Raw genomic sequence first — 22,790 nt, forward strand, 5'->3', positions numbered from 1 at the left:
CGACATTTGTTATTTTAGAACAAATAGATGTTAAATATTCATAGAGCGCGCGTGCACTTGCATTCGATTGTAACGCACTGCACATATCGGGAATTATTTATGTGTAGATACAATTATACGTGTAGGAAAAATTTGAGTTTTACAACATACTTGTAGGAACGTTGAGTTTCACAATATACTTGAATTTTATTGAAATTCTTCTTGCAACCCTGAGTGAAAATAATTATCTATATTTCTTTTACTTTATTCGTCTCTTTTATACGTTAATTCCCGCTTTTAAGCTAAAAAATCGGGACCACCTGTACACTCGAAAGCAGGGTATTTTTTTTTTTTTTTTTTTATCGCGAACCAAGAGATTAGCCTTGCATGTATTGTCTGACGCAGAGAATAAATGGGATGCAACAAGAGTGAGCGAGATAAAACAACAGCGAGCGAGTCTCGCATTACACGTGCTCGGTCTGCTGTAATTTCAAAGCCACGCCGCATTCGTATTTGCGTATCGATTGCTGTTGCAAAATAAAAAAAAAGTGTCCCGTATTTTTCATTATTATCTTTGTGAAACTATTATCAATAAATTGATAAGATTTCTCCGTGGAAATAACTTCAAGTGCTATCCTGTTCGAATTATCTTTTATTTCTGACAAATTTTCACTCGTGTAGAATCAATTATTCTCCTAAAAAAAGTTATATTTCGACCTATTTTCATGGAAAAACCTCTTCGTTCGATCGATAACATTATCACGAAGATATAACGTTGAATGTACAAATTTAAATTTTCATTGATAGATGAAACTCGATTCCACGCGAGTATCTTATTACTTTCGTTTGCAACGCTGAAAAAACAAAAACAGTGATATGGATGATTTCATTTCATCCAGCTGCCCTGGGAAAAAGGATTTCATATAATATTGGGAACTGTATTCATTCTTGTTACCTGTGATAATACTTCATTATGCTTACCGAATAATTGGGGTTTATGTAAAGTAAAAAGAATCATTATTATTATTATTATAATATATATACATATATAGTAACAAAAATTAAATAATGTAAAGAGATCAAGAACTGTTAGTTAATCGAATCAATAATCAACATCGAACCATGAACTGCAATAAATTAATATTTTTATACGAGAAATATTTTCAGTTGTGTAAGCAAATTCCACAGTTGCAACAATAGCATTTTTTGTTTAACTCGGAAAACGTGCGACATTGATCAATCTGTATATTTTCCGGCAATAAAAGTATTTTTTCTTTTGATTCTGACTTTTCAAAAACGATACGATTGAATATTTATTATTGCGTTAAGATTTTTATTTGTTTAGAAAAATTCGATCAACACTGTAAACTCTGTACCCACAGTTTGCACCTTTTGTGAGAAAGATTCGTATAGTGTAAGTACGGCATTTGCAGTAATTTCAGTTATTTCGAGGAAACGTTAACGACTGTATCACGAAGCAAATGTCTTCGATGTTTATGGAAGTCTGGCGGTGGACTGCTCCAGGAATTCGGATACGAAAAATTCGATTAGCTCACGATGCAATTCAACGCATCCCGGGGCAGTAAACACGAATCCCATAATCTAGTTCCGTATTGTGATGCAATGTACTGGCGGTGTAGATTGTCCCGTGATGATTTTACTTGCTAAAGGAACGGGGAATGTGTATACAGAGCGAGAATGCGAGACATCGAGGTTACGAGGGCTGCAAGGAGGCAAATAGATGTGTGTTGCGAGTAATTTAGGGAAATGGGAGGTGCGGAATGAAGTATTGATATTAATTTGTGACGAAGTCGACGTGAATCTCGAAATAGTTTCCAAGTGTTTATGCCCCATCGTGATTCTTATCTCGAAATAAGGAACGTTTATAAAGTATGGTAGAAATTTTTCGAATATTCCGATAAAGTTACATATAACGTATTATTTAAAAAGTATGACAGAAATTTTGCGAAGATTCCGCTAAAGTTACATATAACATACTGATTTAAAAAGTATGACAGAAATTTTGCGAAGATTCCGATAAAGTTACATATAACATACTGATTTAAAAAGTATGGCAGAAATTTTGCGAAGATTCCGCTAAAGTTACACATAACATACTGATTTAAAAAGTATGGCAGAAATTTTGCGAAGATTCCGATAAAGTTACATATAACATATTATTTAAAAAGTATGGCAGAAATTTTGCGAAGATTCTGCTAGAGTTACATATAACATATTATTTACAAATCTGATCAATAATAACTAATTGTGATAATTTCGAATCAATATCTTGCAAGGTTCAATGTTTAACAACGTTCGGGTAAATGTATAAAATATACCACAATAATATGTATGTTTTTGAAAACGTCTGAAGAATACAATCGTAGTAACTTTAAATGGATACTGATCTTATTTCTTAATTCTAAATTACTCTGCTACTTGATATTATTATATCGATTTCAATTAATTTTCCGTACATGTTACTAGACTTGAGCGAATGTTTAAGATTATTGTTCGTAAAATAAAATTTCATCGACTCACAGTGCAAATTTATCTATTTAACAACGCTTATCCACGATTTCGTTCGAAACATCGTGAAAGGAATTTATCTACCCTCGATATTCGTTCCAATATTTCCGAACTCTTAGACTGGGTTGTTCAATAAATTTTGTCGTTCGATAAAACTTATTGAACATTATAATATGAGGTTTTTCAATAAGTTTTGTTGTTCGATAAAACTTACTAAACAGTACTGTTCAATGTAGTACTGTTCAATAAATATTAAATAATGATAAAACTTATTGAACAGTACTGTTCAATAAATATTAAATAATGATAAAACTAATTGAACAGTACTGTTCAATAAATATTAAATAATGATAAAACTAATTGAACAGTACTGTTCAATAAATATTAAATAATGATAAAACTAATTGAACAGTACTGTTCAATAAATATTAAATAATGATAAAACTTATTGAACAGTACTGTTCAATGTAATACTGTTCAATAAGTTTGATCGAACAACAACTTATTGAACAATTTATTGAACAACCTACGCTACTTGATTAAATCGACGAATCTCGATACAGGTACAGCCGATCGACCGATCATCGGTCATGAAACGAGAAAATTGTTTCCACGCGCAAAGATCTCTGATAAATCGCCACGGTCCAATTACGCGATTAATCGCACGAAATGGAATTACATTCTAAAGAGTAGTAGATTTGTCGGTGTTCGCATTTTGTTTAGTAAATTTCCGGACGGGCGAGACGCGGATATTACGAAAGTGGTACGCGCGACAGGGAAACTGTTCTAATAAAAGAACGAGGAAACCAATCGTCGTTACATTTACACGTCGAGCGGCAGGCGACGGTATAGCCAATTCTAGAACCGTAGAAAATTCGCCCCGTGATCGGCCGCTGACTCCTTCGGCGATAAAGAAGATTTAGATCGATTTAAGATTCCAATTTCCGGGGCTTCTCATGGGAACTGGGGAGATACTTGGAAAGACGACGACGTCGACGAGGACGGAGATGTGCTGGTGGCATATCGTGATGAAAGGACGAAGAAGCACAAGAATGGTTCCCCGTAGATAGTACCCCCGGTTTCGGTAGTGCCCTGGATTCAAAGTAGACGCTCGGTTTCAGTCCGAATTACTAGGCTCCCGCTTTCTACGTCTTCTTCTTCCTTCTTACACTTCCCCTGGATTTTTTCTCGGATCTTATCGTTCCTCCTCTTCTGAACCCCTTCCTTCTGAATCCCAACCGTGTTACTTGTATTTCTGTGCTCTCGCCCGTAAATGGTTACATTATTTCTATAATTAAGTTTACGGTTAACTCTCTTTTCACGGAGTAGCTGCAGCATTTTTTTGCGCAACTCCGTTGAACAGCTTTACAAAGATTTTCCCTCTTTATCATAAAACTCCAATTAAGTAGCTTTATCGTAGAATTTTATTTCACGAGGTCGTTTCATCGGACATTTTTATTTCTACGGTTAGTTACGTATTTCGATTAGACAGTTTCCGTTCCTTGTATACTTTCATAATCCGTGTACTTTCGTCCATTGTCATTCACCTACATGCACAGGTACGTCCAATCGCGTTCCTTCTTTCGGTTTACAAGATTCCATTTCATCCTGCACGATATACCGTTTATTCATACTTCCCAGTTACTCGGACCTTTTAAATTTCGAGCGTCTTACCTTGGGGGCAGCAGGTGTTCTGAAAACAGTCGCAGCTCCGTTTCAGTTATGCTACCGAAAGGAAGACACGCCACGGAAGACATTTATACGAAGCTTCGTTGCTCTATGGAGTATACACGCGTACTTACTCGCGCTCGGATTATATTCGTATCATTTCCTTCTGACTGCCTACTTACGCAGATTAAATAGTACGCAAGCTTTAAGAGCAAGGGCTACGGTCACGTTAAATTTCTAGCAGCAGCACCAGCACCACCAGCAGCAGCAGCAGCAGCTTGAATTAAAGCGGTCGACTCGGCCAGTATTAACCAGTCTCCGTTTTCTCTTCTTCATTTCCTCCTTTTGCGTTTATCCCCTTAAACCTGTCCTTCTTTTTGCTCGTTTCTTCTTTACTTTCTCTCGACCCTCGTCACCGTGGTTCCCTTCTTTTTACTTTCCACCCTGTCCACCTCCTTTGTCTAACTACCTCTCTTAAGTGCTATCTGAAAATTCCGCTTCGTCGTTATTACTGCTTATTTGAATTTCACTTCTCCCGTTTGCTTCCATGCGCCCCACATAGCTACGTATTTATACGTTTAACGTATTCAACACTGGTTACGGGTGTAGCTTAGGCCAGTGGCTTTCAATGATTTCCCTCGTCCAAACAAAACCAACACTTGCTTCGAGCAGGTTCGAAGCTTTTCGAAGCATCTTCCAAAAAATCTCGTCTTTCACTGTCTTTACTATCGAGTAATTTTCATGCGTAATGTAATCATAATTCTATAATTAAAATACTATAAACGGAAAGTAACTTTGCAACGTTTATTAACGGTAAGCTCATGTGTTATTGTAATTGTGTCCCGAAGTAAGGTCATTTTAATGGAGATTGAGACCACTTGTAGCGTAACTGCTTGCAATTAACGATCAATTTCGTTAATAGTACTATTTTAATTTCTCGTTATCCATCTGATAATTACTCTCTATACATTGGTACGCCGTGACACATAGTTTGAGAGCCGCTGGTTTAGGGTATCCGATGAAGGCCAAGCACGCCATCAGTTGCATTGTTCCATATGAATTTCTGATTAGGAAAGAATGTTTCGCGAATCGAAGTATAATTGACTTTTGAATTCTTGATGCACAGTAACTTGGATCGAAATTGGATCGTTTTTCTCGAAACGACTTTTCTCGAAACTGAAATTTGAAAATCTTGTAGGAAAAATATTTATCCAAAGAGTGAACCACCGTTAGCCCAAAATATTCCATATTTCCATTCGTTGATTGATCCAAGAAGAAGAAAAACGGCAAAGAACCTGAATATTTCTAACCAAAGTGATAGTGTTTTCTTAATTTATGGAATTTTGGTTCGATGGAAAATCGTGGATATCATAGAGACAGATATTTTCTTGTCATATTTTGAATAGAGGAAAACAATAAATGATCGTTTCGAAATGATAATATATATATATATATATTATTAAAATACATTACGCAAGACGTATACCTTGTAATTTTCAGACCGATTCAATTTAAATGTCCTAGTTTCGCAAAATGTTCCTTTCATTACCGCGTTGGAAATTTCACCAAGTTTATTACTTTTTATCTCGTAAAGAGATCACCTACATTGCACTACGTATAAATGTGAAACGATAGTAAATACGATACTATTAATAACTCTTAAATTACCGTACGCGGATTCCAATAAAACAAAGATTCGGGTTATTTTGTCTTGGATTCGAGCGAATGGTCGACTCGATACGAATTAATTAATGTTTCCACCTGTTTCCTTTTCCCTTTCACCGTCATTCTCTTGTTATTCGACGTTTTTTTTCTCTTATACGTATCGCGACACTCGCGATTTCCATTTTCAAATTTTTCCGATATTGTGCACGGTATTAAATTAATGCCTGTAATCCTCTGCACCATATTTACGATTAAATCAAAATTACTAATGATTATAAGTCACGATTAAATATAACTTTTAAGAGAATGCAAACGAAGGAAGAAATTTTCATTCGCTGTAATTGGGATTAAGAGGATGTTTACGTAACGAAGTAAAATTAAATTTTGTAAACAATCACTGTAGTCTCGGATAAGCTTTATTAAGTACGTGTAAATCCTTTTTTTTTATATTCTCCTTTTTTTATCCTTATACATTTATCATTATCATGGACTAAAAATTGTTTACCGAATACGACATAGTAAGAAGTTATATTTAATAAAGTTTTCCTAAGATTGCAATAATTATTCATAACTTTATTTTATAGAAGAAAATCATAAACCAAATTGAAATGAAATTTTAATTGCGTTTTCCGTGCAAAATATAATTGGGAATTATTTGCATTAGCGTGACCTCACCGATGTGTGCAACTTTGAAATATATTGGCAAAATCGATATTTTGAACAGCTATACGTGCATCCACTGCTCGACCTTAGTTTCCAAGATATTTGCAAAAATATTTATAGCACTACGTACCATAAATCGTATTTCCAAAGTTTCATATACGTTCTAGATGGATCAGAGTAAGTTTGGGCTAGATTTTTCGAAGAGGATTTTCTATCTGGAGTTTAAAATGTGAACAAGTGGTCGAATCCTTCTCCCGAGATCCTCTTAAAAAAATCTATCCCAAAGTTATTTCGATTCGTCTTTCTCATTCACGTACACAAATTTGGCTGTCGTGGGAATTTAGATAATAAATAAGAAAACAATTACAATTTATACAAAGTTTTCTATTGTATTATTATTATTTGATATTGGAAATATTTTAGCCATAATATTGAAGAAACCATGAAATTATTCGGGTATGAAAATTGTATTGCCTTCCAAATAGAAATTCTGCTAACTAACCAATGTAATGTACTCTACGAGTACCCACATCGTGGAATGTTAGCTCCAGTTTTCCACTAAGCACAGGAGACTCCTCGTATTAATAACATTTGTGTTGTAACAGGAAAATATACATCGAGTCTCGAATATATTTTTGCGAATACTCCGGAAATTATAGTCAAGCAGCGGTTATACGGGTACGAAAACATTGTTTAAAATGTTGCCCTTGAAAATATATTTTAAGATCACCAAAATTGGTGAGTTCGCCTCTAATGTAAATAAATGTATAATTTTTCTTTAAAATACTCATTACCAGTGGCTGGAAAAGCTTCTATGATTAATTTCACAATTTATTTTGTAATAATCATTTATAAATATATATAATAATTAAATAAAAAACTAAACAATCTTATAGGGTTCTACTAGGGGATAGAGATATTTTTTTAAATTTTGTCTATACATTGCCTTAAGTATGTCCTCCAAATAACTATGTTATTTCTATCATTTAGATAACTATTGCGTCCCCGTTTAGCAAATTTGAATCGTAGCGTCTTTAAAAATTTACGAAATATCGATTTCTTGAAATGTGGTATACCTAGATCAACATTAACATTCTCCAATACTTTTTTTTTGTGTTGAGCAATTCCCCTAGGGAAAAAATTGTTGAATTATTCACCTGATACCGTACTCGTGGAAATCATCCATGTTCTGGTGAACTTTTGGGCGGATTTTTGTTCTTTTCATAGATGTTATTTCTATTGATTTTTTCCTATCGTAGTCGGGTAGTACAATGAAAAATGTTTTACAAATATAATATGAAATTAATGTACAATCGCACTTGTACATAGCAAAAAAAAAAAAAGAAAAATAATAATAATCCGAGGTGTTTCTATTGCAATATTTTTTACGCTTGCATCCAATAATTTTCTTCGAAATATTCATAATCATATTTTTTTCGTTTGCACTCGGCTAGTTTTTCCGATGCGTTTTCCCATTTCCATAGTTTCAATATCGCCCACGCTTGCAATATGTTCCACGTTCTCAATATTCTCAGTATTCACGGTTAATAAATGTTCAATAATAACCAAAACAGCAAAATTCAATCACAAAGCACTTTCTATGCTCTTATTTGCAACGACAAGCAAACGGAAATAATTCTCGATCACTGTTGAACACGATACGAGCAAAGGAGCGACGCTACGCTAACCAAACCTAACCTAATCTTAGTATTTCCATTATCCGAGCTCTCAAACATCCGGAATAGTCATCCCTGAATTTCGAGAAAGTTATCCAATAGTCGTAGCCGAAACATCTATTACGTGACTGATCATGCATAGTTACACGTAAACAAAGATATCTCGTCTCGTTGGACAAACTATAAATCTAGACGAATATTGTTCCCCATGCTTGAGTATTCTCGAGTTCAGCGGTTAAGAAGTACAGTACGATAAAGTAAATCATCGTCGAGAAAATATTAGAAACGAACAACTCGATGAAGCTCAATTGTTTATCCATAATATCTATTTCGAATAAAACGAGTAATCGTACCGATTCTAAAACAAAAACTCTAAAATTGCTTCTTCCGGTTTATCCTTTCTTCGTTCATCCGCTCTGCAAAAGTTTCTCCTTCGATGGCGCGGTTGTTTTTCTTTCTTCTTTTTTTTTTTGTTCATTTAAACCGGCATCATTTTCATTTATTTATCATACCAACCGCTTCCACTTTCCTTTGATCAAGCGTCGTTATCATTCCTCCCGTTTTAACGTCCGATGCTTGTTATTCTCTGCACGCGACACGGAAAAAATTCCCTGCTTGTCCATTCGTCTACTCTTATCGTTTCATCTTTTTTTTTGTTTTTTTTCCCTGCCCTCCCGTTTCACTGTTACAACTTTTAATTCCATCCCCGGCTTGTATCGTTCGCTTTAACTTCGCCCCGCGATCGTGCGTTTCTCGTATTCGCCCCCCCCCCCCCCCCCAAACCTCGCGGCTCCCAGTCCCCTTTTTCTTTCGTTTAATCTCCGTACAAATGCGAGGAGATTAAACGAAGAATATTTCGTGTTTTAATCCACCTGTTTAAACTGCGCACGGTCGTCTATCGCTTTAACCTTTCCGTCGGTTTTTCATGCAAGCCGCGTATGAGCATATCGACGCGGTCCTTCCCACGAAACGCTACCGTTTTTCTCAGAATACGGATTTCAGTGGCAACAGAACGTTCCCCCCGTGCTTTTTGCCTCTGACCTTCCAGCCCTCGATTCAACCCTCTTGCAGTCGCGCTCTACTTTCGTTCTTCCCAACACACAGTGGTTCGACGAGTACTCCAGGGGTGTGGAACCATTCGGTATTGGAAAGCCCCGTGTCGCTTCAGGGATTTCTCATGAGGCTGTGCACTTCGCGTACAATCAATTTTCGCAAAATTATCAAGAAATAACGAGAAGATTATCGAATAAGAATTTCGAACGAGTATTAACAGGTAAATAACTTACGTTATTTGTTCGATAAGAGTCACCAACCTGAATTATAAAATACAACTATATTTCACGTTGAGTTTTTCCGAATAATTTCTCGATCGAACAAACGTTGCAAATAAATCGTTCTGGGACACTTTTATTCGTCGTTTATCATTCGAACGAAATGTCCTACTTGTGTAATATAAATCAGTGCCCCTTTGGAAATTCATAAACGAGCGTGACGATTCTTCGGTTCACGTTTTATTCCCTCGTTTTACATACGCACCGAAAGGGGTCAAGGGCAACGACTCGTTGAAAATTGTTCGATAAGAGAGATTAACTTTTCATCATTGAGTTTCGAAACTAACGAAAATTTTCCATTTCGATTCACGGAAATACAAAAATGCCGGTTTACATTATTCAAGCGAAATTTAATGTTTTACAATATTTTACAATTACGCAACGAAACAGAATTATTTCCTCACCTTTAAATCTTCCCCTCTACTCGTATAAATTCTCTTTCTATCGTAATACTAAATAAATTTCCTCAAAAAAAAAAAAAAAAAAAAAAAAGAAATGTTAACTTTAAAATAAAATTCTGCGACCTAGAAATCTCTCCAAATTACCGTTTTTACAACGAAAGACAAGGAAGCATAATCGTGACAAATTTTTTATCGCATTTTTTTAAGATTCCTACAACCGTTCAACGTTCAACCTCTTGTTATCTACGCGGACCGCATACTCTCGTTCTTCGAGTTCCCCCCCTCTTTCTCTTTTTCCCCTTCGCCCTTATCGCTCTTTTCGCCCTCGGCATTGACACGTCCCGTCGTAAGGAACGTCGTAATTGGTCCTTCGACGTGAGCGTTGCGGGTTGCGGGGGACTCGAACAGAGAACAATGAAAGGGTAAGAGTCGGTCTGAACCGAGCAAAGAACCTTCGAAGGGAAACGAACGAAACAAGGAAAGGAAATTGTGAACGAATCGCAAAGGGGCATAGGGCAAAAGGAAGGGAATATGCACAGGTTGAAGAAGAAACTGTGGGGGTCAAAGAGCAGGAGCGCCGATGACTGTAAAAGCAATTACGGAAGTCTAAAAAGGGGTAGGGAAGGGAAAGGGTTTTGGAAAGAACGGTGCTCGAACACGCGGGAACGAACGGAATTGCTGCGAAACGATTAATCGTATCGATGGAAAGGAAACGGAGAAAAATGGAACGAGGACATCGAGAAGGTTGATGGTACGGGATGCTGTGGTTAGACGGAGGGTGTGTAAAGAAAAATAGGACAACAACGAACTGTAATTAGGAAAAGAAAAGGGGAAGGGCGCGTGTAGGGGAGGAAACCGTATAGACAAATGGGAGGGAGCAAAGAAAGGGGTAGAAGAAGGAAATTCGCGTTGACGGAAAAAGGTAGGGTGAAATGAACGGAGCTTGAGACAGAGAAATGGAGAAAGGGAAACTGGAAAGTACGAACAGTGGAGGGTGGAAAAATAGCGAAACGAGAAAATTGCGGAGGCAATGACTGGTGGAGGGTTCAGAAGGTAGGAAAGAGATGAGGAACTGGCTAACTGGGAGAGGGTGAAGGAAGAAATATGGGACAAGAGAAATTATGTGCCAAAAAGAGGAAACCAGCGCGAAAAGGGAGGTGAAGGATCGCGAATGTACGTGAACGGTCAAGCGAATAAAGAATTGAAGAAACTCGAAGCTTCGTCTATAAAAGAGTAATAGAAAAATACTAGGGAGTGGTCAGCCAGGAACAGAAAGATAGAGAGAGAAAGAGGGAGAAAGAAAAAGAGTGACAGTTAACATAAAAAGGGTGGAGAGAATTGTCGGAGAGAATAACAGGGGCGAACTAAAAGGCGGGCTGAAATATGTAAGGTTCCGCGAAGAACGAAGAAAGCGATGGAATAAACACGCGATAAGAAAAAAAATAGGCCGTCCACGGTGTTCTCCAATGGAAACGAAGGGGGTTGGGGGGTCTCAGGAACTTCCGCGAGGACTTTACCCTATATCAGAGGGGGTTGCGGCAAGTACGAGGGACACGAGACTTGGTTTCTCCCCCTTGGGAGAGGTGGCCGCTCCGTCGCGCTGAACTTCACTCGGGGGTGAGATATGCAAAAATTAAATATTCATTTGGGCTATCAACCCCTCCGGTCTCCTCCACCTTCTGCCAACTCCATTCTGTCCGTGACTCCCTCTTGATTTCTCTCTCTCTTTCTCTCTAGCTCTCCCGGTTTCTCTCGAAAATAATGCCTTGGCCTGGGGCCAGTTTCGTTGAAGGCTCTCGATGTACCCCAGCTCCGCTGCCTCTTGTTTCGTTCCAGCTTCTTCCAAGAAAAATATGGCGAACGGTTCCGCGAGCTTGCGCTCACCTTCGGCATAAACTAACCCTGTACTACCCCCTTTTCTCCGTCTTTCTCGTCCCCCATTCCCCTCACCCTTATTTCTTTTTTTCAGCTAATTCTCGTAACTTACCCCCTGGTTTAGCTCTCTCGGCGAATCGCGAATGGTTTCGGGAAACGTACCTGTTGAACCGGACACCGACGGTTCGATGAAATAATGACGAGTAGTTTATGCACCATTCACCGCGTCACCGTAGGGAGGATAACCTTCGTACCGTTCCGTTTCTCTTCGTTCCCTCTTCCGTCTCCGTTGCTTCCTCCCCTGGCTCTGAATCGCGAACGGAACACGCTGCTAGGTGGATGTATCCACCGCGTTGTTGCGCAACATACATACGTTTCCTCCCGGCGGTTGATGAAGTGTTCTCTCGGCACGGAATTGCAGCGCTTCCTTTTGCTAGAACACATCCTCCAGGGTGGTTAGACGCAGCGCCGAGGGAACGTGGAGGATAAAAGGATTTGTTTCGGAGCTTTCCGTAGGACGGGGTTAGGGAGAGAGGCAGAGGGAGATAGGGAGCAAAAGAGAGAGGGAAAGAGAGGGAGAGAGTACGCTGGATGAAATTTGAATATCGTCGTTGTTGCCGTGGCACGGTTCGGTGGAAAGGGGGGCGTCGTGCTAGCGCTGGGTTAGGGAATACTTTGTACCTTAATCGTTGTATAAATAGTCATTAGACGCGGGGGGCTAGATATTGCCTGGAAGTATGAGCGCGTTCCTCGTCGGAACGTAATTATTTCTTACCGGTTACCGTCGTTTCCGGCCAAGTTAACAGTTAATTATTTTTAAAGAACGCGTGGGAATATTTCTCAACCCACGGACCGACAATTCTTTCGATCGCGAACGCTCGTGTACGGCTAATTAACAACGAGCGAAGACGATTTAACGGCAAACGCGAATACCGCGTTCAGTTTTTAAGTAACCTCATTAGCGAACGTGTATACCGGTTATGTTCGTATTTTGGTTGTAACGTGCACGAACGATTTTCTGGAGGATTTTAAATACATGTTTATCCGTCGAACAATTCAAGTCTGATAATTTAATTTCCGGAAAATAAATCGGTTATTATTGCGATAAAATTGAAACGTGAGAAACATACTATGTTTGTATTTTCCAAGGTACGGTTATGGGTTTTGGGCTTTTGTTTTCGTTTAAATTTGCGATGTTAGATCGTGTGTGTTTGACAAATACGAATATCACGGATACGAAAAATATAAAAATATAAAAATTACGCATCGTTTCATTGGTTTTAAGTTTGGATGTCCTTTGTCACGTTTCGAAATATTGTTACGAAATTGCTAATGTATCTACACTTGCACAGACTAAAGAGGAACGATCCAACGTTATTGTTCGGATATTACAAATTTGTGGAGCAGTGTTTTCGACATAATTTTGTAGCGTGTATTCCTCGTATTTCGGTCAATGTCTTTTCTCAATTACTATTAACGCTACATAAACCGTGTACGATTCGAAGCAATAAACAGATACACGATATAACCGAACCATAATCGTAAACATTTTGACCAATCGAAATGCGATATAATTTTTCACCCATACTCTGTGTCAGCGGAACGAACGCGAATTGAATTCGACAGACATACGTTTTCGAAAAATGTTTTTACCGTGATATTTCGTATAAAAAATTGACTTCAATCGCCGTAAAAACTAGCTTCAAGGATACCGTTCCCGTAAGTCGGTTACAAGTTGCTTTATTCGATTGATACGGGAAGTAGAAATAAAGCAGTTTGTGCTTTGATCGTTCATGCTCTTTAAAGTGTACATAGAAAGCAACACTCGAGCTCGAAGCTTAGATCGTAAGTTATTGTATTTCGCGTGACAACAGCGAAGGGATCAAATAAGGATAAAAGGGGACTACTCCAATCGTTCGATAACAAAGATCACGGAATACGGTTCCCTCACGATTTGAATAGAATAAGGCTTAGCATCGCCTTTGCTCTTTAACGGAAGCATTTCGGAGGATGAATATGAGAACAGTGGGAGGAATACGGAATGCTAAGGATAAAGAGATTTGTTTCATTGTTTCCGGTTAGGAGAACCAGGGATAAGAATAACATAAAATTTGAATATCACGGTCCCTGTTATTCGTTCCTTACGAACCGGTAAACGATAGGAATTGCGTTATTTATTGTCTTGTCGTTGCGCAATACGCCTCCACGGTGCAGAAGCTGATGTTCTTTTCCCTTTTTGTTTCAGGTGCCCGCATCCTGCAGAATAAACACAGAGAGTCGAACCGAGGCAACAGGGATGAAAGGATTTCTTCGACTGTGTCGAGAAAAGGTAAGACGAGCTCAGAATGTTGTATCGTACTTTCAAAGAGTCCTTTACAGCGTTTTATCGCATCTACAGAGGATTGTCTACGAAACGTAGATAGAAAATACAAAAATATTGTAATCATTCTCACGAACCCTTAAAGCTTCCGAAGCGCGACGGCCCCTTTTGTAACTTTTGTCCAATATATTCGTACGGAATAATGACAGGAATAGATCGACGCGGAAATAAACCCGCGATTCTTTTAGCGATAAGAGTTTCAAAGAAATCTTCATCGATAGTCGCAAAATTGATCGGATAATATTGCTTCCGTGGGATAGAATGCTTCTCGATAGTATTTAATTCGTGTCACGTTTCTCCGCCCGAGGTATTAAACCATCGTCGTTAATAATCATCCAGGTGCGATATATACCTACGTGAGAAAATCAAAAATAATTAAATTCAGAAGGTACGGAAGTGTAATTTAAGAAACTCAGCGTTTTGGTCTTACGTGTGGGATCTCTCTAGGATAAAAAATGCATTACTGGAAAATACGACAAGTATAAGAAATAATACATATATAACTTAAATATAAAGAATGACTAACTGAAAATCCGTAAAAAGGGTCCGAACATGAAACGTCACAATGACACTCCGTTTCGACAGTTTGAAAAGGCAATCGAAGGAGCAATTTACAAGATGTTGAAAGTATCGTTGGTGAAGTTGATACGTTCTTATAAACCTAGCCGTGTTAACGTCGTTGTCATTTACAAGAACCATTGATCGTCGAAGGTATACACAGAGGACGTGTGGAACAATGGACAAGTGGAGGAACTGCGAGAAGTTCGCTTTGTCCAGCTCGGTTAAATATCGAATAACGTGAAATTATTCTATCGACAACGGGATCGGTTTAATTAGAAATTAAGGAGAGGTGTAGTCGAAGTTGTATCTTCAGGAGCCGATCTAATTTACGTAGCGGCCTGATCGGCAATAAAGGAAAACGGGACGTCGGGACGGTACTTGGCGGTCCAATTAACTTAATTAACGTCGCAGGATGTTAAAATTTTGACGAAAATAATGTCCTATCGGTGAAGTGGCTCTTAATTAATTTCCACGATTGTTTTGTAGGTAATTGTATTTTCCACGTCGGATTTAATTAACGAGGAGACCTCTTACAGCTTCGCGAAGATCCGCCGAAAGAAATAGTAAACGCTTTTCTCGAAACTCGCCTTTTCCGCTACTCAACGACGATCGCATTTTCTCATTGAAAGTATCGACGTATTAGGGAGCCAATCAGCGAGAGGCAATTTATTGTAACATAACTTTAATTTGACGGATCGGTCGTCGAGCTTCTTTTCGAAATCGCTGTTTCGTAATTCGTTTTAAAAGTTTTTCAGTTCCACTCGATCGATTAAACATCGGGCGTATTTTAACGAGTGAAATTTTCTCTACGAGAAGCAGCAATTTATACGTCGATATTAAATCGAATTGTTATTGTTTTGAGTTCGTTCGAGACAATGCCAACGGGATTTAAAAAGTAGATGTACAATTATTTGTTTAGGATTACACTATCAAAGAGATGCTGTGTTTAGAACGATTGATTTTTTTTTATGTAATCGAATGTAGAATATAGTGGGACAATGAGTAATCGCACAAATAGTCTGTACAAGAATATTTCCAAGAGTTGGTAGGAACTCCTAAAATTGGTATAAATAAGAAAACAATAACTAAAGCTAAAGACTGTAATTCTCTAAAGGAATACTTTAAAAGTAATTATCTTTTATATTCGTATGAAATTAATAATGGACGATGTCGATGATATTTAACATCAATTGATATAAATAAGAAAGCAGTAACTAAAGCTGGACGATAAGTAGTACTATGGAGGCAATTGAGTGTTGTGACCCTTAGTGCTTTTATAAGGTGACTGTTTATTGTTACGATTTTTGGACGATCGAAATATGTATTTCTAGTCACGTTCTAAAACTTTGTATACATTTCGTAAATTACCAGTCGTTCGTTAAAGGTAAACATGAAGCTACAGCGATACAAGTGTTTTCTACATTTCGATTTCAGTTTAGTAGTGTATTTGATCATAATCATGGTAAGAGGGAAAAAATTAAGAACGAAAATATAGGAAAACATTCTTCTACTATAACTTTAAAAAATGGAGGCATTCGTTTGGGCAAATTGCATCTACAGTCGATATATCGAGTTCTATAGTACAACATACAATTGTCGACTTTATAGATACATTATTTATAGATACACATAAAATTTTATCGAACGACAAAACTTATCGAACAACCTATTAGACACTCACAGCAGTAAATAAAGTGTAGTGTAATCCAAGAAAATTATAAAAGTTACTGACAAATTTAATCAAATAGTCAACAAAATAAGCGTATAAGAGTAGGAGAAGTTATAACATATCTAGGTGATTGAAAAGAAAACAAGAATGATCCTATCGAAGTAAGAGTTTTTATTAAACAGATTATTAAACAGTGGTTTACGAGGATGTGCAGTTATTGAAAAACGACTGTTGAAATACCGAAATAAAATAAAAAGAATTCAACGGGTAAACCAATTGGACGATATCGAATCGGACAAAGGTATTACGGATCGACAAATCAAATTCGAAGTATTCGAAAGTAAGCGCTATGCTTTTATGCACCGGAAACCCGATGGAAAGTTATTACCAGAGTGTGTTATTCTTGTGATTAAACTTGCAGGTGGTTTTGCAATTCATCTTGGAAAAAGAGATGAACAAAATTCTTAGCTATACAGGAATCTTGAGTAACGAATGAAAAGTATATAATTTTTTATTTCTGATCAATTAAATGAAAATTAAAATTAGAATTATAGAACGATATTACATCTCGTGTTAAGCGAGTAAAAATTTATCCGAGTAACTGTCTGATCAAATATTCATTATTGTACGTTATTTTTATTCGTCGTATTTTATTCGAATAAAATTTTGTCCATTTTTGCTATCAGAGAAGACTTCTATAAGTGAGAACTTTGTCTGTATGCGAGACAACGACCCCAAATATAATGCAAAAATGTATCAAGATTATCTGATACAATTGGAATACAATAATTACCTTAAAATTATGGAGCGGCCAATTTAAATCCGATGGAGAAATTGTAGAATGAAGTGAATCTCAAAGTGAGGCAAAAGTGTTCAAAATTACAATCAACGCTATTATTGTCCAACGAGGCGAGTATGTACATCAAATATTTAACATTATTTTATACGGACATTTTTATTTTCTTACACTTTATGAATCGACAGTTCTACGCTCCCAGTTGCCATAAACGAAATACGTTACGTACCATAAAATAATTATAAATGGACAATCCCCTGTGTTCCCTTGGCCCTTCATTTAACGTCGAACATTTCCGTCTTCTAATTAGAAATAAAGCCAAACCGCCGAAATCAAAGCAGAAATACATTTTATCGATTTACATTGATTTTATTTGTTTGTTAACGGGACCCATTCTAATTATTTAGTACGGTCTTATTCCAATTAACGCGGTACGGTAATGCTCGCTTAAATTTGACTAAATTGGGAGTTGGCGTTGAAATTATCGCGAAGCAGGTAGCGATTTTATTCCAGAAATTGTCCCGAGCTCGAGTCTCGAGATTCTCGTCAAGGAAAAAAAATAAACGTAGCGAAAGTAAACGAGAAATAGTGTGTGTAATAGGAATGGTCAATCACGAGCATTTCAAAGGATCGTTCCACGTATTATGGTAAGTCGTTCAATTACAAAAATTAACCTTCAGCACTGTATCTTTCTAACAATGGTATCAATAGATCGGGTAGATTCTCCCGATCAAAATGAACCCAAACACGCTGTAAATCGGATGAACTTTATTCGCGATGAATTTAAACATTTCGTATAACAAGAATAATTGAATAGTAGTAAATCTTCTCCAATTTATGCCGTGTTTGGACTCATTTTGATCGGGAGAATCTACCCGATCTATTGACACTATTATTGTAACGATAAAATGATAAATGTAGAAATTAAAATTTTTGTAATTGGATACAGTATTTCATTTTTACATTTTTACTGTTTGATACACTATTCCTTTCTCACTTACTCTTGCTATATCTACTCAGTATCTTTGTCCATGGAATTGGTTACGCTCAGCTCGAAAGACAATGAGTAGTGGTGAAAATGGTTGGGACGGGTCATTGAAATTTAGGCAAGATAATTCTGTTGAAATTGAAGGACCATTACTGTGTTACGTTCTTTACTTCGCAATTTACTAAACTAACCTTTCCCTTCGAAGCTTCTCGAAATCTATTTCATCTGTACAGTTTCGAACTGAAGTTGGTTACGGTAAGAAATGAAAACGCGTTTGACGGAAGTATTAAAGTATCATTAACGCGCAATGTTAAATACGCGCGATTTTTGCGATAAAAAGTCTCGGTACACGAAATAACTGAAAAGAAAATGAGTTACATTTAATTACGACGAAATTTGCCAAAATATTTAATAAGAAAGTCTAAATATAAAAGAAATGCTAAAACAGTTTTAGAAGAACGAAATAATTAACGCAGTAAGTTGTTGCTTAACGCAAGTCTATTTTTCGTGTATTACCCAATATTTTAACAAGACATGATAATTTTGAATGCTTTCTTTCAAAAACTTGTTCGTGTTATGGTCGAAAAATGTGAATGTATGAGATAAAAAATTCAAGTGAATCGATGCAAAAGATTTAGGTGTGGTAATTTAACGTACCTGTGAATTTATAGGTATCAAATGAAATTTGATAAAACGACAAAGGTGTTTTCAAAAATAATTTCCAAATCTATCGTCTATTTGAACCTGTAACCTTGTAACTATTTAAATTCTTTATAACAATCTCTGCATTATTACCTAATTCAATTTTATGTTCAATTTCTTATTGCAAGCATTAAGCTAGACGTTTTCTTGAAAAAATACTTTCCCATGCACCTTTACGAGCAATCATATAATAAACTAATCGAATAAAAAAAGGTGTATCATTTTGACATATTTTCCTCAAATTTAGCAGGCACTGTTAAAGATACTTGAAGAAATCGACGAACCTTTAAGTTTGCCACACATTTATATTCTAATGAAAGGAATTAAAGAGATATTTTATCCTGACACATTTTCCTAAAATTTAACCAGCTCCTAAGTGGTTAAAGCAGTTCAACGCTAGAACTACCGACAAATTTTATAATATTAAAGTATGTCATATATATCTAAAAGAAAATCAATCGATGGGGAAAAAGAAGAAAAGAATTTATATAATTGATCATATGCGTAGAATAGAAAAATCGTATCATTTTCAGAATTTAAAGTAAATTTTATTATGAAAGCAGTTGAAACCAGTGATTCTGACTGGTTGGTAAATCCAGTATTAAAGGAATCGACCGCTGACACGTTTCAAATCACTGGTATTGGAAGAAGCGGAAACGTCGAAGACGGATAAAAAATAGAAAAATTGATTCAATCTAGCGATGTTCGATCTTCGTAGAATTGCGAATGGAAAGGAAATTCCGCGAATATCGAGGAGAAACGTCTTGGTTTCGATTTTGCGTAGGTTCGACGTCGGAACGTGCGGTTCAGTTCATCGTGTCGCTGGATGATCTCGCGTGCGTGTTTTCCGGCATATTGTTTCTGGTCCCGACTTGAACGCGGGCCAATTTGCGGTATATAACTGCACGTCAGCCGCTAGTTTCGCGTTTACGAGGGAAATGAACCGTGCCGATTGGGCCGCAGTAGTACCATATTTGCTAAATAACGCAATGCGTTAGCCTCGAAAAAATCGTGCCACTAATTCGATTTCTAGTTGATTAACAACTCATAACGGATACAGTTTCGATGTAATTAATTTACGCGATAAGAACAAGGAACTGTTGTCCGTAAATTACGGATGGAAATATATTCGAACGTTAACATATATCTAGACAATGGTGGTATATAAACCTGGCAGGGGATTTTTGGGAGCAATTTTCCGTGAACTATTATTACAACGAGAATAATTCGACAGGTTGAAAGAAACGATACGTTCGTGTCGTGTACTACGTTTATGGTACATCATAAATCGTCGTACGTTATCGTCCGGTGTATAATTAATTATCAATACGGGCCCGTGGAAAATGAAATTTCGATTCGGACGTCGTTGTCGAATTAAATTAATTAGCGTACCACGACCGGGGATGAATGCCGATGAAAAAAGAAACGGGAGAATTAATATCGATTCGCGTTTCACTCGACGAAACGACGAAATTTATCGTTAATTTATCGCACAAATAGGGATCACGAAAAATGACGAGAATTCGCGTGTTTCGCACGTTTCATTGAACGATTGGCATAACTCGGAACGAGATTGATGTTGAATCGAAATGAACTCTTGTGAAAATTTCACACGTTTGAAAATGTTTGAAATATTTTACGATGAACGCGCCGCGCGCGGCACCATCGACGAATCTCCAAGTATACATGTTTCGTGGAATCGTTCGAATTTCGACTTGAACGCGGGCCAATCCGCGGTACATAAATACGTATTAACCTCTGGTTTCGTTTCCGCGAAGCAACGAACCGTGTTAGCGCGGTGAGGACTGCCAATTAATTCCACTAATGCCTCTTTCCGACATATTTCCACCTTTGTGTTTTATTGTTACGTTTTATAACTAAATCCGTGAATCACGGTATTCGCGATACACTCGTTCCAGATTCGGTTATTCAGATTTCTTGAGAAACGTTCTATGTACATATATCGTCGTGCGAAATTTCCTACGAAAACGATTCTGTTCCGGGTTTCTGAACACGGTTGGTTAAGAGTGCATTTTTTTGCTGCACTTTCGTTTCAATGTTCGTTCCGGTTCAGTTTGCAATGACCGTCGTGCGACGAAAGTGCAGATTTTAAGATTAGTAACAAATTGAGAAACATTTCGACGTTCGAGGTACCATTTGGCACTTTTTACTTTTATCGATAGAATTTAAATTTAATTTTCCATTTAATAGGCGAAGTACACGTTTTCTTTTCTCTAATAGAATTCGAAAGAAAATTATTCTTCACTCCATCGAAGAACACAAACATAAGAGTTTTGTTTTTTTTTGCTACACTTTCGTTTCAATGTTCGTTCCGGTTCAGTTTCCAATGACCGCCGTGCGACGAAAGTGCAGATTTTAAGATTAGTAACAAATTGAGAAACATTTCGACATTCGAGGTACCGTTTGACATTTTTTACTTTTGTCGATAGAATTTAAATTTAATTTTCCATTCAATGGTCGAACTACATGTTTTCTTTTCTTTAATAGAATTGAAAAAAAAATTATTTTCTACTCCTCTTAACATAAGATTTCTGTTCGAAACATTGTAAACAAAGCTAATAATAAATCTTTTCTTCGAACTAATCTAAACATATTAGAATTTCACTACCACGGCCAATAATTTTTATACTCGATTATGTGTTTCCACATGAATTAATAAAGTACTTTTTTTATTATTGAATTATTATTTATTTTTCAAAGGTGGAAAAGAACGTATGTTGCAACAAACAGTTTCTTTAATTGCTATAGTGTGCAATGAATTATTTTTTAATTTTCCTGTACATTTTAACGTGCGCCCTTTTTCTGAACACTCATTCAATTATAAATGGAGACAAATACATATATATATATATATATATATATATATATATATATATATATATATATATAATAGATTGTTCAATAAATTTTGTCGTTCGATAAGAAATGTAACTATTAGGTTCGTCATTTTATTTTTCTAAAGATGATAGTACTGTTTGATAAACATGTGTGAAATTCCATGTAGATCTATCGACTCATTTGTATATTTACAGTTGTTCAAAGTCGAAGTGTCATAGTACTTTTTTACAATGGAGAAAAGGACAAAACTTATTGAACAATCCAGTATAGCGTTTCATTGAAGATCGAAGCACTTATATACCGTTAAAAGAAAAAATTCAAAACAAACACAAAACAAAATCACATGTCTAATCAACTTTTCAGTCAAAAAGAAACTAAAATATCAGCAACGAATGAAATGAACAATTTTTTTTATAAAGAATTATGTTGTGTATATTAGATATAGAAAATGTCTTATCAGTTTTACCATTTGCTACGAATGTCCCAACTAAGTTGGAATAAAATCGAAAGCTCGGTTAAAGAACATTTGTCAAGTTTTCAAATGAGTTTGCCAAAATACTTTTCTTCCAATTTTACAAATGGTATAGAATGGATTACTTGGCCGTTCAGTGATTTTGTTGAAAGTGATTTAAACAATACGTCAGACCTAACGTTTGTAAGAAGAAAAGAGTCAAGTGAAGTTTTTTTCAGATACATCTGTTAAGTCAAAATTTCAACGAATAATGCAACATACTTTACATTCAACAGTAATTCTCATTTTCAAGCAAAAAAATCGAGATTGCAAGTTTACTTAAAAGCTAATTAGGTAGTGATTTTTATCTCGAATTAGGCTCGGTGAAAACTGGTCGATAGATCGTATGTATCGTACAAACATAAACAGTGGAGATGTAAAATTGTTGATTGAATCTTTTTCGAGCTTTGCATAAAAAATTGTTACGTAACGAAAAATAATTTCAGTGAATCACTTTACTTTATCGTACAAACGAATCTTTTGTCAGTTGCAATTCGAAAGATTTATGACGTGCCAGTATTAACATTTCCGTAGATT

At 36.5% G+C, this 22,790-nt stretch overlaps 1 protein-coding gene across 3 annotated transcripts in view; it reads left to right on the forward strand.

Annotated features, from left to right (window-relative positions):
* Positions 1-22,790, forward strand: part of LOC143151337 (uncharacterized) — a 658,936-nt gene that overhangs the window by 465,746 nt on the left and 170,400 nt on the right. For 2 of the 3 annotated variants that reach the window (XM_076320379.1, XM_076320380.1), the window contains one exon: positions 14,033-14,116. In XM_076320379.1, coding sequence (XP_076176494.1) covers positions 14,033-14,116 — 84 coding nt within the window. Of the gene's footprint in view, positions 1-11,505; positions 11,530-14,032; positions 14,117-22,790 lie in introns of those variants that run through there. The other variant, XM_076320381.1, reaches the window with a different exon arrangement.

This window comes from Ptiloglossa arizonensis, chromosome 9, assembly GCF_051014685.1.
Source record: "Ptiloglossa arizonensis isolate GNS036 chromosome 9, iyPtiAriz1_principal, whole genome shotgun sequence".
NCBI classification, from domain to species: domain Eukaryota; kingdom Metazoa; phylum Arthropoda; class Insecta; order Hymenoptera; family Colletidae; genus Ptiloglossa; species Ptiloglossa arizonensis.